The sequence below is a fragment of the Trichechus manatus genome, unplaced genomic scaffold, assembly GCF_000243295.1.
Source record: "Trichechus manatus latirostris isolate Lorelei unplaced genomic scaffold, TriManLat1.0 scaffold00286, whole genome shotgun sequence".
NCBI classification, from domain to species: Eukaryota; Metazoa; Chordata; class Mammalia; order Sirenia; family Trichechidae; genus Trichechus; species Trichechus manatus.
Genome location: NW_004444222.1, coordinates 391757 through 405054, shown reverse-complemented (window position 1 = coordinate 405054; position 13298 = coordinate 391757). Strand labels below are relative to the sequence as shown.

Here is a 13298-nt window from a genome sequence, read left to right as displayed (position 1 = left end):
AAGAATCTTGATCAAAAGGGGGTAAAATGCAGAACAGAAATTCAAATCTCAGTGGAATCCAAACTTTCTGGAGTCATTTAGGCTGGATGAGTCCATGAAACTATTGCCCTGAGATATTCTTTTAACTTTAAACCTTAAACCAAGACTGTCCTCTGAAGTCTTTTAGTTAGTAAAATACGTCTGCTTTGAGCATTATGCACTTTTCCAAAATTGACAATGGCAACTTAAAAGATTGGATGGGAAGCTTAGGAGGCAGTGAGTTTAAGATAATAATGGTGGAATAATGTTGAGAAGAGTAGTGAGAATGGTTGCACATCTTGAAGAATGTAACCATTGTCACTGAATTATACCTGTAGAAATTGTTGAAATGGTGTATCTTTGGCTGTGTATGCTTTCACCAAATAAAAAAATAGAATAAGTAAATAAAAAGAGAGACCATAGCTACCCAGGAATGCATAATTACCCCTGCTTTCCTTATCCTGAACAAAAAATAAGGACTTTAGGACTTACCATGGTCCAAAGATACGGGCAGAAAAAGTATTGAAAGGGAACCGTGTTAGTTTTCTTTTAACAATTCACCCACATAAAGTGTGCAGTTCAGTGGCTCTTAGTATATTTGCAGAGTGGTGCAACTATCACCACAATAATTTTAGAATATTTTCTTCATTCCAAAAAGAAACTCTTCACTGGTTACTCACTGCCCCAGCCCTAGGCAACTGCTTATCTACTTTATGTCTCTCTATATTTGCCTGTTTGGGGCATTTCATATAAATGGAATCCTATAATATGTGTTCTTTTTGTGACTGACTACTTTGATGTTTTCAGGTATTTTCAGCATGATGTTTTCAAGGTTCATCCATGTTATAGTCTGGATCAGTACTTCATTCCTTTTCACTGCCAGATAATGTTATTGTATGGATGTACCACATTTTGTTTATCCTTTCATCAGTTGATGGACATTTGGGTTGTTTCCACCTTTTGGCTGTTAAGAACAATGGTGCTGTGAGCATTTGTGTACAAGTGTTTGTGTGTGCATATTTTTTTATTCTCTTTGGGAATATATAGGAGTAGAATTGCTGGGTCATATGGTAACTCTGTTCAGCTTTTTGAGGAGTTGCCAGACTATTTTCCAAAGCAGTGAAGCCTTGTTTTTGTTATTCTCTTTTTGGCTTTCAAAACCCATTTTTCTTGAGTGTCTCTGTATTGATTTTGGGTGGCATAAGATCAAGTATATAAAAAGAGACCATTTTCGTGGCTTTCTGTAATCCGTATAACTGTTTCGGCTTCAACAGGAGAGAACGTCCCCTTTTTATGGAGAAAAAGGTACCAATATTAAAATGGAGAAGAGGGCTAGTCCTGAAGGTACCCTCCAGAAATTAGACTATCGTACTTCCAGTATGGCACACCAGTACTGAGAAACCACGAAGGACGGGAGAGATGGGGGCACAGTGAAAGGAAGAGAAAGTGTAGAAGGAATATTTTAAAAACTGGCCAGGGAGACACAGGCAGGAATAACTTTTTGTAACTGATAGAGAAGTCAGTGATACTTACTTTGCCAGCCTGGCCAAGAATTATATATTTTAAGTAGTGATTTTGGCTGGTTAACTGATAGTAAATTTAAATTCCACTCTAGGAATTTTCTTCCTGGGCAACTCTGGATGGAACTGCAAGATTCAGAGCTCACTTTAGAGAAGAAAATGTGACTGAAGTCTAGTTAAAAAGAATGTTATTCTCTTTAGAACTAGGATATGATAGTTACTGGCATAAACATTCTGCTTTTAAGAGTATGTTTTCCAGTATTCTTTAGTGTGACAGATAATAAGACTGTTTTACCATACAAAGCCTCTTGCATTAAAAAGTTAGGCATTAATATTCCTAAGTGAACAAGGCAACTTTGTAGCTTTCTTATGATGGAAAAATTATTCCACTAATGCATATGGATGAAGCCAGTCTATAGGGCCACTGCAGTACTGTCTCTTCATACATCTACTTCCAAGAAATACCAGGATTAAGAGAACACAAGTGTTCAGATGTAAATCCATCTTGAATTTTTTCATAACTCAAATAGGATTTGTTAAATAAGAAAAGGGAGCAGTTAATGAATGTCTTATGAGTTTACTGCTATAATTCTTTTCAGTGGGTAAGTACATTTTTTTTGTCAGTCTGGATTTGTGTTTCGTCTGGAATCATCTTTTATAGTGTTTTTCTTACAATCTGTGCATATATCTGAAGTAGAACATTATTGCAATATCTGACTTGCCTCTCTTGCTTTCTTGGTTGTTATATGATTAGGAGTCTTCAAGAGCTTTTAGATTACCCTGGGGAAGATGTCGAGGAGATTTTCTGCCTCAACTTCACAGTAAGGATTGCTGCAGTTTACTTATTATGATGGTGGCCTTCTCTTTGATCATGCTTACAAGTTATAATTATCATTAATTCTTCTCTAAATTAAAAAACAAATTCAGGGACTTCTCTGAATCATTATTTTAGTCACAGTTTCTTGAGTATTTTAGGAGTTCAGGAAACGTTGAATGAATAAATGAATGAGTGATCTCTACAGTTAAGAAAATTACTGAAGCATCAGTTTCTTTTAACTCCTGTTAACATACAAGATATTTCTTTTCTAGAGTTTTTATCTTTTCTCCTTGATTGCAGTTATTGGCAACTCCATGTCTTAAAACAAAAGCTGTCTTTTAAGTGCAGATGTTTTCTGACTCAGGTTCTCTCTCTTACCCCAAGACTTTTCATGGTAATAAGCAGTCATTAAGCTACATTTGTTCCTAAAACTTCCCTCATTCTGTTGAAGCACAAATGATAAAACTGAAATGTTTCTTTTTTCCCCCTTAAATATAGATCTGTCGAGAAAGCTACGGAGTGATTGAACAGAAGAAGCTAATACCTGGGGGAGAAAAAGTGACTGTGTGTAAGGATAACAGGTCAGTCTAGACCTTTGGGATGTTGCAGATGTCGCTAGTTCTTTGTTTCTTTACTGCTTTACATTTAAGACCAAGATTAAAGTTACATTTTAATCTCATTTTTCAGAGAAAATAAAGATGATACAGCAAGAATTTGCAGATTTTAATGGATTTTTTACAGTAGAGCAAACACTGGACCTGGATTTAGAAAATGACTGTTTTAGTTCTAGATCTATGTCTTACTGGTTTTGATACTGCAAATCATATAAACTGTTTGATCTCAGATTTCTCATCTGTAAGACAGAGATAATAATAGCTGCCCTCTCTACCTTATGGGGTGGTTGGGAGAATACAGTGAGATAATCTGTAGGATAGCATTGTGGGATGAATGAACTCCAGCATCTAGCACAGAGTTTCTATTGTCTAGGAGAGTACCTGGCACAAAAATGATCAAGTATGTGTAGAATAAATGAATGTTATAAAGATGCTTACTATTGCTATTACTTTACTGCTGAAGAATTTATAATAGAGGTTTTAAGTTAAGTTATCCTCTCTTCTCCATGAAAATTCCAATATGGCTAATTTTTCAGGACAGTTTCCAATATTTGTGTTATGTCTTTGGGGGCGAGAAAAATTTCAATTTTGATTACTTTTGTATTAAATTGTGAGTGAGATTGCTGGTAATCTACACATTAATTAATTCATTTACAAGCACTGAGTGCCTACTGTATGCCAGGCATGTTGCTCGGTATAGGAGATGAATAACCTCCATCCTTGACAAGCTCAAGATTAGATGGGAAGTGCCAGTGTAAGTGAATGATTGCAGCAGATTATGGAGAGAATGAGAGAGTTATAGGCTGAGTATCATGGAACCAAGGGAAAAGCTGGGACACTTGTACTGGACATTGAAGAATGCAAGTGGAGGAAAAACATTTTAGGCACAGGGAATAATGTGAATCAGGACTCTCAGAGAATGATAAGTATTTGTGGGATAGGCGTTCATGTATGGATGGAGGTTGGGTTTCATAGCGTTAGAGTGGAGGTTGTCAAGGCCTTGAGTGGGACTTGGTTGAGGAAATGGTTGATCTCTGTTTTAGAAAGATAATTCTGGCTGCCATATGGAAATAGACTTATGTTTAGGAAGATCATCAGGAGACTCAGGTGAAAAGTGAAGAGTGGTGAGGGCCAGAATGAAGATAGTGGAAATAGAGTTGTCTGTGTTTGAATTGTCTCATCAGCAAGTGCTAGTGTCTGATTATATATGGGTGGTGTGAGAGAGGTTTCTAATTTGGATACCTGACTGAGTGGAAACAGGCTACAGAGCAGGTTTGAGGAAAAGGAGTTCCATTTTGGGTATGTTGATTCGAAGTGTCTGTATGGTATCCAGACTATTATGTTTGGAGTTGGAAATTTACATGTATCTCAAGAGAGAAGACTTTGTATGAATGTTTGCTTAGTTACTTATGTAACCTCAGTCACCAGTGAACTTGAGGTTACTTACAACAAGAACCACAAAGAAGGAAGTGGTGAAATAAATAAAAAAAACAAACTAGGACAGAGAAAAATGTGCATTCTTAGAGGAACTATATAAATTAGGATTAAAGGTAGACTCTTGAGATGAGAATTTGGAGATCATTAGAGCCTCTTGACTTAAAGAAAGATAAAGTAGGTGGTTAGAAGATGGGGAAAGATGAAAGAATGTGCAGTCTTCCCTTGAGAAGATTATGAGTGTGGGAAGTCTTCATAGGATAAAGCAAGGTTTCATTTAAAGTATAGAAAAAGTTAATAGACATAGAGAAGTTGAGTGCTGTTTGTGAGCATGTTGGGAAATTAAAACTAATTCACTTTGGGCTTTAATTGGATTATTACAATAAATAGTTGTAAGAACAGCATAAGGGCAATATCTGACCTCCTCTAACTTCTCAAGGAGGAAGGAGAATCAAGACAAACAGCTCAAAGCTGATTCCTGTGAGGCAGAGGTCAGACATGCCTCCTCTCTTTGCCATGTTTACCAATTCTGACACCAACTGGCCCTCCCACAGCACTATCTACTTCTCTGCTGGGTTCCATAATTCATTGCGATGGCCACACAGAACTCACAGACAATACTCACTATTATGGGGTTTATTAGGGAAGTAACAGGTTACAATTCAGGCTCAGGAACACTCAAGATACAGTTCTTCCATTAGGACAGCCTCTTTTTAGCTGTGCTCCTAGCACACCTCTCTCTCACCCTAGGCCTCTGCCCTGCTCAGGCAAGTGTTAAGAAGCTCTTTTAGCCCCTGCCAGTAAGTTCCCAGAGGTACCCCAGGCACTCAGCTTTCTTGCTTCGAGGGCTGGGAAGCCCACTGCACGGTCTCCTGCTGGTCTCTCTTGCCACCACTTCTCACCACATTCAGGGTTACAGCTCTCTTTCTGTCTGTCCGCTGTCTCCTGGTTCCAGGAGCTTCTTAGCAAAGGGATCCCGGGTCCAAAGGATGTGCTCTCCGCTCCTGGCTGTTCTTCCTTTGTTGTGGTAGGATCCTCTCTTTCCTGCCTCTAGGGTGGCTCATTTCAAGTCCAGCAGGGTGGCAAAAACTGACCAATCCCCTTGGTGGGCCACAATTACCCTATTTGCACAGTCCCACCCCATCACTTGGGTGGGAGTTACAAGACCATGGCGAGAAAAGCCACATAAAAGCAATATATTGCACTGCAGTAGTTCAAGGATGCAAACAGAGATCCTAGGAAAATTCACTCTATCCAAGCAATCTGCCTTAACCTACTTCCATAAACCTTTCTTTTTGAAAATATTAAGGATAGAATAACTGACAGACCTCTTCTCCATTCTTTACCACTGTTAAAGATGGCTAGATGCCATTGCAATCTAATGCAACATTCAGTAACTTTGTCACGTAAACCAACCAGACTCTTCAGCAGGCTCTTGGGTTTGGGGAAAGTGTGAGCTGCAGTGCCAGAGTTAAGTGAAATGTTGCAGAAGCTGCTGAACATCCAACAAAAACAACTTCAGATGATGAAATTGTCTTGGCTGTAGGAACCTAATAAAGAGGCTATCTTGTCTCAAGTAGATGTTGCAGTCAAAACCCTTACTTGATAAGATCTCTTGGAGATAGAAGCAGTTTCCTTTCTTTATCTATATAACATCGGTACTTTTGTTAACAGCAAATGATTTATTTTCAGGAACTATACATGCAGGCTTGTAATTCCATACAGTCTGAAAATATTTTTAGGATTGGAAAATTTATGGCAGAACATGAAGTGGATTTATTGGCCCAGATTATTTCTCTTCCCTCCTAGTTTTGATGATCACTTTTATAATATGCATATCAGTACATATATAGTTGTCAGTCTTTCAAAGGATGCCTTAGCTTTTGCACGAAGTTTTAGACAAAGTAATATATGCATCACTTGTTAGAAGCTAACAGTGGGATAGCCAAACAGCCTGAGGAAGGGGAAGATTCAGAATGTCTTTATGCTTTAGTGAATCATGATGGTGCTGTGTGTGTGTTTGGGGAAAAGAGTGATCCAGTGCAGGCATAGGTAGTTGGTGATGGGGTCTACAGCTGAGGAGGTTGTTGTTGGGACTTACAACTCTTTCATACATTTATAAAATCATAGTTAGGTTCCAAAGACCAGGTCGTTACGTGAAAATGAGCGTTATGCAAAAATGGGGGATTTTTTTTCTGTTTTCAGACCATCCATTTGTCTGATTTTTATTTAGAAAACTTGGTCATAAAAATAATAACAGCTAAGATTTACTGATGTTTTCATCACTGTGACAAGTCCAGTTATGGATTATTCCTCTGTGGAGAAGGAGGCTTGGAGGGGACAAAGGTGGATACAGGTGGGCTGTGTGACTGGAGGGCCCATGGCTTAACCACTTCACCTTCCTCCTGTGCTGGGTCAGAGCTTCCCTGGAAGAGCCGCCTCCAGGGCTCCACTCCCACCCCTGCAAGCCCTGCATTCATGATCCCAGAGCCTGCTCTGCCTTCTGGGCCTGGCGAGTCACCAAGACTCGGGGCTTCCTGTGAGGGTGCTGGGATCCTCGCTGTAAACCCGGCCCCACCAAGGGGTAGGCTTCAGGCCCAGTTTGCCTCACTTTGGGATGTCTTTAAACTCCTACGCGTTTCTTCCAGACACCCTCTCCAATACCTCTTTCTTCCTCCCTTCCCACCCCACAGCAGTTTTAAGCTGCAGGGCCTCAGGGTACATAGGAGCTGGGAAACTGGAACAGGTGCCTGCTGACTTGGTGCTGCCTGCGTGTCCTCCTGGAGGCCATGGCCAGGGAGGAGGCTGGTTCCGCATGGCAGCTGGACACGTGCGCCCCGCCAGCAGGAGGGAGTGGAGGGCACGGGACAGTGCAGGTCAGCTTCCCGGAGGCTGCCCGGAGACCTTCCTCAAGGGAGGAAATACTCCGAAGCCATTGCCGCCATGCCCGCCACCTCGTTAATGCACAAAATAGTCAGATAGTAGATTTTTTACTACTGTCGTAAGTGCAAAATGTCAGATAATGAGATAGTCGATAAATGAGGAGTAGGTGTATTTCTCTTAGCATACTTTTTGTCTGCCTTTTTTGCTCTCTGTCTGTCCCTGTGTGGGTCTGAGTTTCACCATATTTTGCTGTCACCTCTATCCATAATTTCCAAAGGTTTTACATCACCCCAAACAGAAACTTAGTACCTTCCCATTCTCTCCTTCTCTTAGCCCCTGGTAACCACTAATAACCATATGCCTATTCTAGATACTTTATAAGTGGAGTCATACAGTATTTGTCCTTTTGTATCTGACTTAATGTTTTAAAGTTCACCCATGTTGTAGCATGTATCAGAATTTCATTTCTCCTTATGGTTGAATAATATTCCATTGTACATATATATCACATTATGTTTATCCATTCATCTGTTGATTAAGGTTGAGAGTACCTATTTTGTCTTTACAAGCTCTGGGTAGTCTCTCTTTTTAACAAAAAAAATCTTGCTAATTTAATAAGAAATTATATCTCATTTTTACCATTTGTGTTTCTTTCACCCATAGGCCACTTTATATGCCCTATATAACATTGACCCACTTTACTCTGTTTACTTCTGAAATATTTTCTGTTAAAAAAAAAATGTGATGCATGTGTGTATGTTTGTGTGTGCATGTGTGAATGTGTCTGTGTGTTTGCACAGAGTGTAAACACTCAGGCAGGGAGGGTGACTGTGCCATGCTTGGAAAGCAAGCATTAGCGTGCTACAGTTTTCTGCAGATGCTCTTAGCCAGTCGAGTGTGTAATGTATTTTGGCCTTTAATTGTTGTTGTTTCTGCCAGTTACTTTGTTGACTAAATTTGGTCTATAATGGATTAAAAATGATTTCTAAGTTCTAGTATTTGACCTGCCTTGAAGAAACAAAGGGAGGGTATCCGGCTAGATGTTAACACGCATGTTTTATGGTTGCCTGAGGAACTATCAGATAAGTAGTTCAGGAAACAGGGTCAACCCACTTAGGAAATGGTGGAAATCGCTGAACATTATGAAGGGCATAGTAAACGTGTCTGTATTCTCAGAGGAGTGGCCAATAGTTGTACACTGGTAGCTAGAAAACCCTGAAGTTAAAGTCTTATCATAAGCAAAAGAAAGATTGTTGGCTAGAGCGTGTGGCCGGGAACTTGTCCTGAAGAGTTTGTGCTCCAGACCTCCTCGTTAGAGCTCTGGTGCAACTAGTGCTCCTCCCTTCAGGAACGTGTTTCCCCACCCCAGACAGGGTTTGCAGACGTTTATTTCTTCCTAATTTTAACGTTCTCTGCTGATGTCCTTTACACATTTTTCTATTGGGAGGAAATGATTTTCATATGATTTGTATGAACTCTTTATATTAAAATAGTAACCCTTTGCCATCCATATTTATGGCAGATTTTATTCCCAGTTTATTGTTTGCTTTTGAAAATGTGGAGTAGTGTATGTGTTTAAATCTTTTATAAATTTTTAGTTTTTGTGTTATCATGTCTGTTGAATATTTCTTTGGGTCTTCTGTCACTCTAAGCTTAGCCTTTCCCTGTCCAGTAATTAATAAATTTTATTTCATTTTCTTCAATTAAAAAAAATGTTTTTTGAGCTTGTAGTCTGAGATAAAAATCTAAATTTTTTCCAAAATCCAGTTGGAGTCTTTATTTGATTTGTGCTAAGTCAGCAATTAATTTGGGAAGAATCAGCACTTCTGTAATATTCAATCTTACCATCCAAAAGCCTATTTTACATTTCTTTGTGAGGTTTTTTTTTCTTTTTCTTTTCATATAGGTTACACACATTTTTCATTAGAGATTTTTATAAATATTTTAGTTCCTTATTGCTACTATGAAGAGAAAATTTCACGTTGTATTTTGATTATTAACTAGTGCCTGGCAGTAGTTACTAGAATTGGTATGTTTATCTGATATCTAGTCAGTTGATTAGAGTTATTAAATCTAGTGGGTTTTCAGTTGATTCTGTCAGGTTTCCTTATGCGTATAATCATATATCTGCCCAAATTTTCCCTCTAATAATTGCACCACTTATTTCTGTTTCAATTAATTTTGCTTTTACTGGACTTAGAAAAATATTAAATGACTGCCTTTCATTCCTAGACATAAGAAATGAATATTGAATTTTATTAGTTTTTTTTTTTTTTGCTTCTGTTTAGATAATCATATGGTTAAAAAAATCATCTGACTTCTTATCTGGTATACAGTTCTGATTCTCTCTTTTGACTGGTCTGGTCCTAAAACCCATTACCTTAGGCTTGTTTGTAGTCAACTAATATCACTAGCGACAGGTCAGAGATGTCTTCCATCCCTCCAAATAAAACAGTCTAATTTTGCTTCAGGATATTTTTAACTCTTAAGGGAAATGGAAGAAGGTCGCATCTGAGTTTTTTTAAGGTTTTAATTATTTTATTCTTTTTTTTTTGCCTCATTCAGGGTGTACAGATGTGAAGTTGAAATAACCTTTCGTGTATATTTGTCACATTAAAGTCTTTTATCCATTTTGCGAGGAAAGCAAAACCTGCTTTTATGCTGAGGAAACCACAACAAGATAGTTTATTGATCTCCTTTGTTTCTGAATTAAAGGCCACATCCTTCTCTGATAACAAGGAATCATAGACTTAAGGACATAATGATGTCTGTTTTCTCCCTTTTATAACTTGGGAGGGAAGAAGAACTGAGCTTCCAACCAGTGTCTTTATCCTTCGTATAATAATAATAGCTAAAATGTATTGAGTACTTACTGTGTCGGACACTGTTCTACAGGCTTTATGTGTATTAACTCACTTAGTCTTCATAGGAACCGATGAGGGAGGGACTATTATTATCCCTTTTTTATAGATGAGGAGAAGCTGATCACAGGCAGATTAACTGAATTGCACAAGGTGCATGGCTACTAAGAGGTAGAGCTGGGATTTGAATCCAGTCAGAGTGCAGAGTCTACCCTCTTTATTATTAGTATTATTATTATTGAGGTAGAAACTAACCATTTTAAAGTGTACAATTCAGTGTCATTTATTACATTCACGATGTTGTGTAACTCTCACCTCTGTCTAGTTCCAAAACACTTTATCACCCCAAAAGGAAACCCTGTACCCATTAAGCAATCAATCCCTGTTGCCCCTTCCCCACAGCCACTGGCAACCACTAATCTGTTTTCTGTCTGTATGGATTTACCTGTTCTGCATGTTGTATATAAATGGAATAACATAATATGTAAACATTTGTGTCTGGCTTCTTTTACTTAGTATAATGTTTTTAAGATTCATCCAGGTTTTAGCAGGTATTGATACTTCATTTCTTTCTAGGGCTGAATTCCATTGTATGGATATGCAGTATCTTGTTTATTCATCATCTGTGGATGGACATTTGTGTGGTTTTTACCTTTTGGTTATTGTGAATAGTGCTTTATGAACATGGCTAAATTCCATTGTATGGACGTACAATATTTTGTTTATTCACTCATCTGTTGGTGGACATTTGTGTGAATTCTACCTTTTGGTTATTGTGAATAGTGCCTCTATGAACATTTGTATATAAACACTTTCTTGGGAACTGCTTGTCTGGCTTCCGCCTGTTTTCACCTTGCTCGTCACTCCTACCCCAACATCTGTCTTCCCTTTGTCTGCATCCCCCCATAACTGGCGTTGGTCTGCCTTGGTATTGCGTCTCTGGCTTATCCTGTGGAGTCTGATTTGATCACCTCTCAGATTACTCTGAGTTTCTTTCCAGAATGTGGAGGTGCTAGGGGTACATGTGTAGACAGGGAAGCTTGCATACCCAAGCTCCGTACACATCTCCCACCCAACAGTTCCCCTTGTCCATCTCCCGTACCTAGAGGTGTACACACTTGTGGCAAGGTCTAACAGCAGGCTGGACATTGGAAATGGTTTCGGAGTCTTTTGAGTAGGGAATTTCAGGTATCCTGGAATGCATTCTAGAAGGTCCTGAAGACTTCTTGGCCTTTGGGGAGAAGTGAAGCTGGAGGAGGGGCAAGGAAAAGTAGGGCCCTCTGAAGCATGGGGCCCAGGACAAGAATGAAGGATGTATGTAGTACTGCACCTCCCGGGGGACAAATAGACACATGTATGCACGCAGCAATTTACCCAAGGCCCTTGATAGTTCAGCATCTGCTCTGTGGGTCTTGTCTGTAATTTGTGCTTGAGAACATAAAAAATGGTCTTAAATACTGCACTCTTGTTCACTAATAGCAAGGTGCATAGAAATTTTATTTCCTTATCTTGTTTTTTAAACCCAAATTACAGCTTTATGAAAGACAAATGATCTTCCCAGAGATTCCTCAGGATTTTTTCCAAAGTCAGCATTATTAATTTAAACTTTTTCTTACCCTGTATTGGAACTTGATGAAGCTTTTACATTAAGCACTGTGAATCTTAAGAAATTATAACTTCCCAGTGTACATTTGGTGCGATCTATTGGTTCTTGTGAATATTAAATTTGTTAATCATTTGTAAACACTTCAGTAGTGCTGACACATAGTAAACACTTGATAAATGTTATCATTTTTTGCACAATAATTGCATTTATTAATACACTAAGGTAACCTAAAGTAATATCCTTTCTTAGAAAAGAACATCTTTGTGCCCTTCCCCAAAGAAAGTAACTATTTACAAAAGGCTCAGTGTATTCCTGTTATCAAATATCTTAGCTTTTTTTCCATTACCTTTTGTAATAAGTGCATTTTATTGTTAAGGCTGAAATTTCAATCTTAGCTTTGACTGAATTTGATTGGCTGACACTGTACATGGTCTATATATTATGCATATATTACATATTTCATCTCTTTTGATGGTTAAACCACCTTGAAGTTAGGAATTTTTTTTCTCATTATACAGATAAGAAGCTTAGAAGTAGAAAAATAAAGTGAAGTAAATATCCTGTTATTGAATGTATTCACTTGATGCAGAATCACGGGCAGAGCCCAGGCCTTCTGACTCCTACACCCCTGTATCATAGAGGGTAACTATCCACTTGACTGGATATCCACTTGACTATCCATTTTATCCGTCTGACTAGCTTAGCTTGCCTGAGACAACCAGTATGTCCTCATCTTTCAGGATTTTTGTGTTCCCATCTCAAAAGATCTTGAAACTTGGTGTTAAGCTAGACTACATTTTTTAAAGCCAGTTTTACTTAGGTATAATTTACATACTGTAAAATTCACCCTTTTCAGTGTATTTTGACAAACAGTACGTCCATGTAATAACCACTGTAGTAACCAAGATATAGAGCAGTTCCATCACCTGAAAATTCCTTTATGGCCCTCCCCTCTTTGCTGGTCCTGGCAACTACTGATCTGTTTTCTGTCTCGGTAGTTCTGCTTTTTTCCAGAATGTCATATAAATGGAATCATATGTATTTAGCCTTTTGAGTCTGACATTTTCACTTACATAAAGCATTTGAGATTCATTCATGTTGTTGTGTATATTAGTAGTTTGTTCCTTTTTATTGTTGAGTAATATTGCCATTTGGGGTATTTCTGGTTTTTGATGATTATGAAAAATGCCACTGTGGAATCCATCTACAGATTTTGTGTGAACATAAGTTCTTATTTCTCTTGGGAAAATATCTTGGAGTGGGAATGTTGGATCATATAGTAAGTGTATGCTTAACTTTAAAAGAAACCGCCAAACTGTTTCCACAGTATCTGTACCATTCTGCTTTCTCACCAGCAATGAGGTTGAGTTGCAGTTGCTTCTCATCCTCAACACCACTTGGTATTGTCAGGTGTCTTTTCTATTCTAATAGCTGGATAGTGGTATCCTTAATGTCATGGTTTGAATTGTGTCCCCCCAAAAATGTGTGTATCGATTTGACTAGGCCATGATTCCTGGTACTGTGTGATTTTCCTGTATGTTGTAA

The 13298-nt window shown here is 38.4% G+C and overlaps 1 protein-coding gene across 7 annotated transcripts in view; it reads left to right on the top strand.

Moving 5' to 3' along the window:
- HERC3 (HECT and RLD domain containing E3 ubiquitin protein ligase 3) overlaps positions 1–13298 on the top strand; it is a 121026-nt gene that overhangs the window by 99488 nt on the left and 8240 nt on the right. For all 7 annotated transcript variants that reach the window (XR_002822918.1, XM_023725092.1, XM_023725093.1 and 4 more), the window contains 2 exons: positions 2293–2359; positions 2854–2936. Coding sequence is in view for 6 of the 7 variants with exons in the window: in XM_023725092.1 (XP_023580860.1) it covers positions 2293–2359; positions 2854–2936 (150 nt within the window). In the remaining variant the exon portion in view is untranslated. The remainder of the gene's footprint in view (positions 1–2292; positions 2360–2853; positions 2937–13298) is intronic.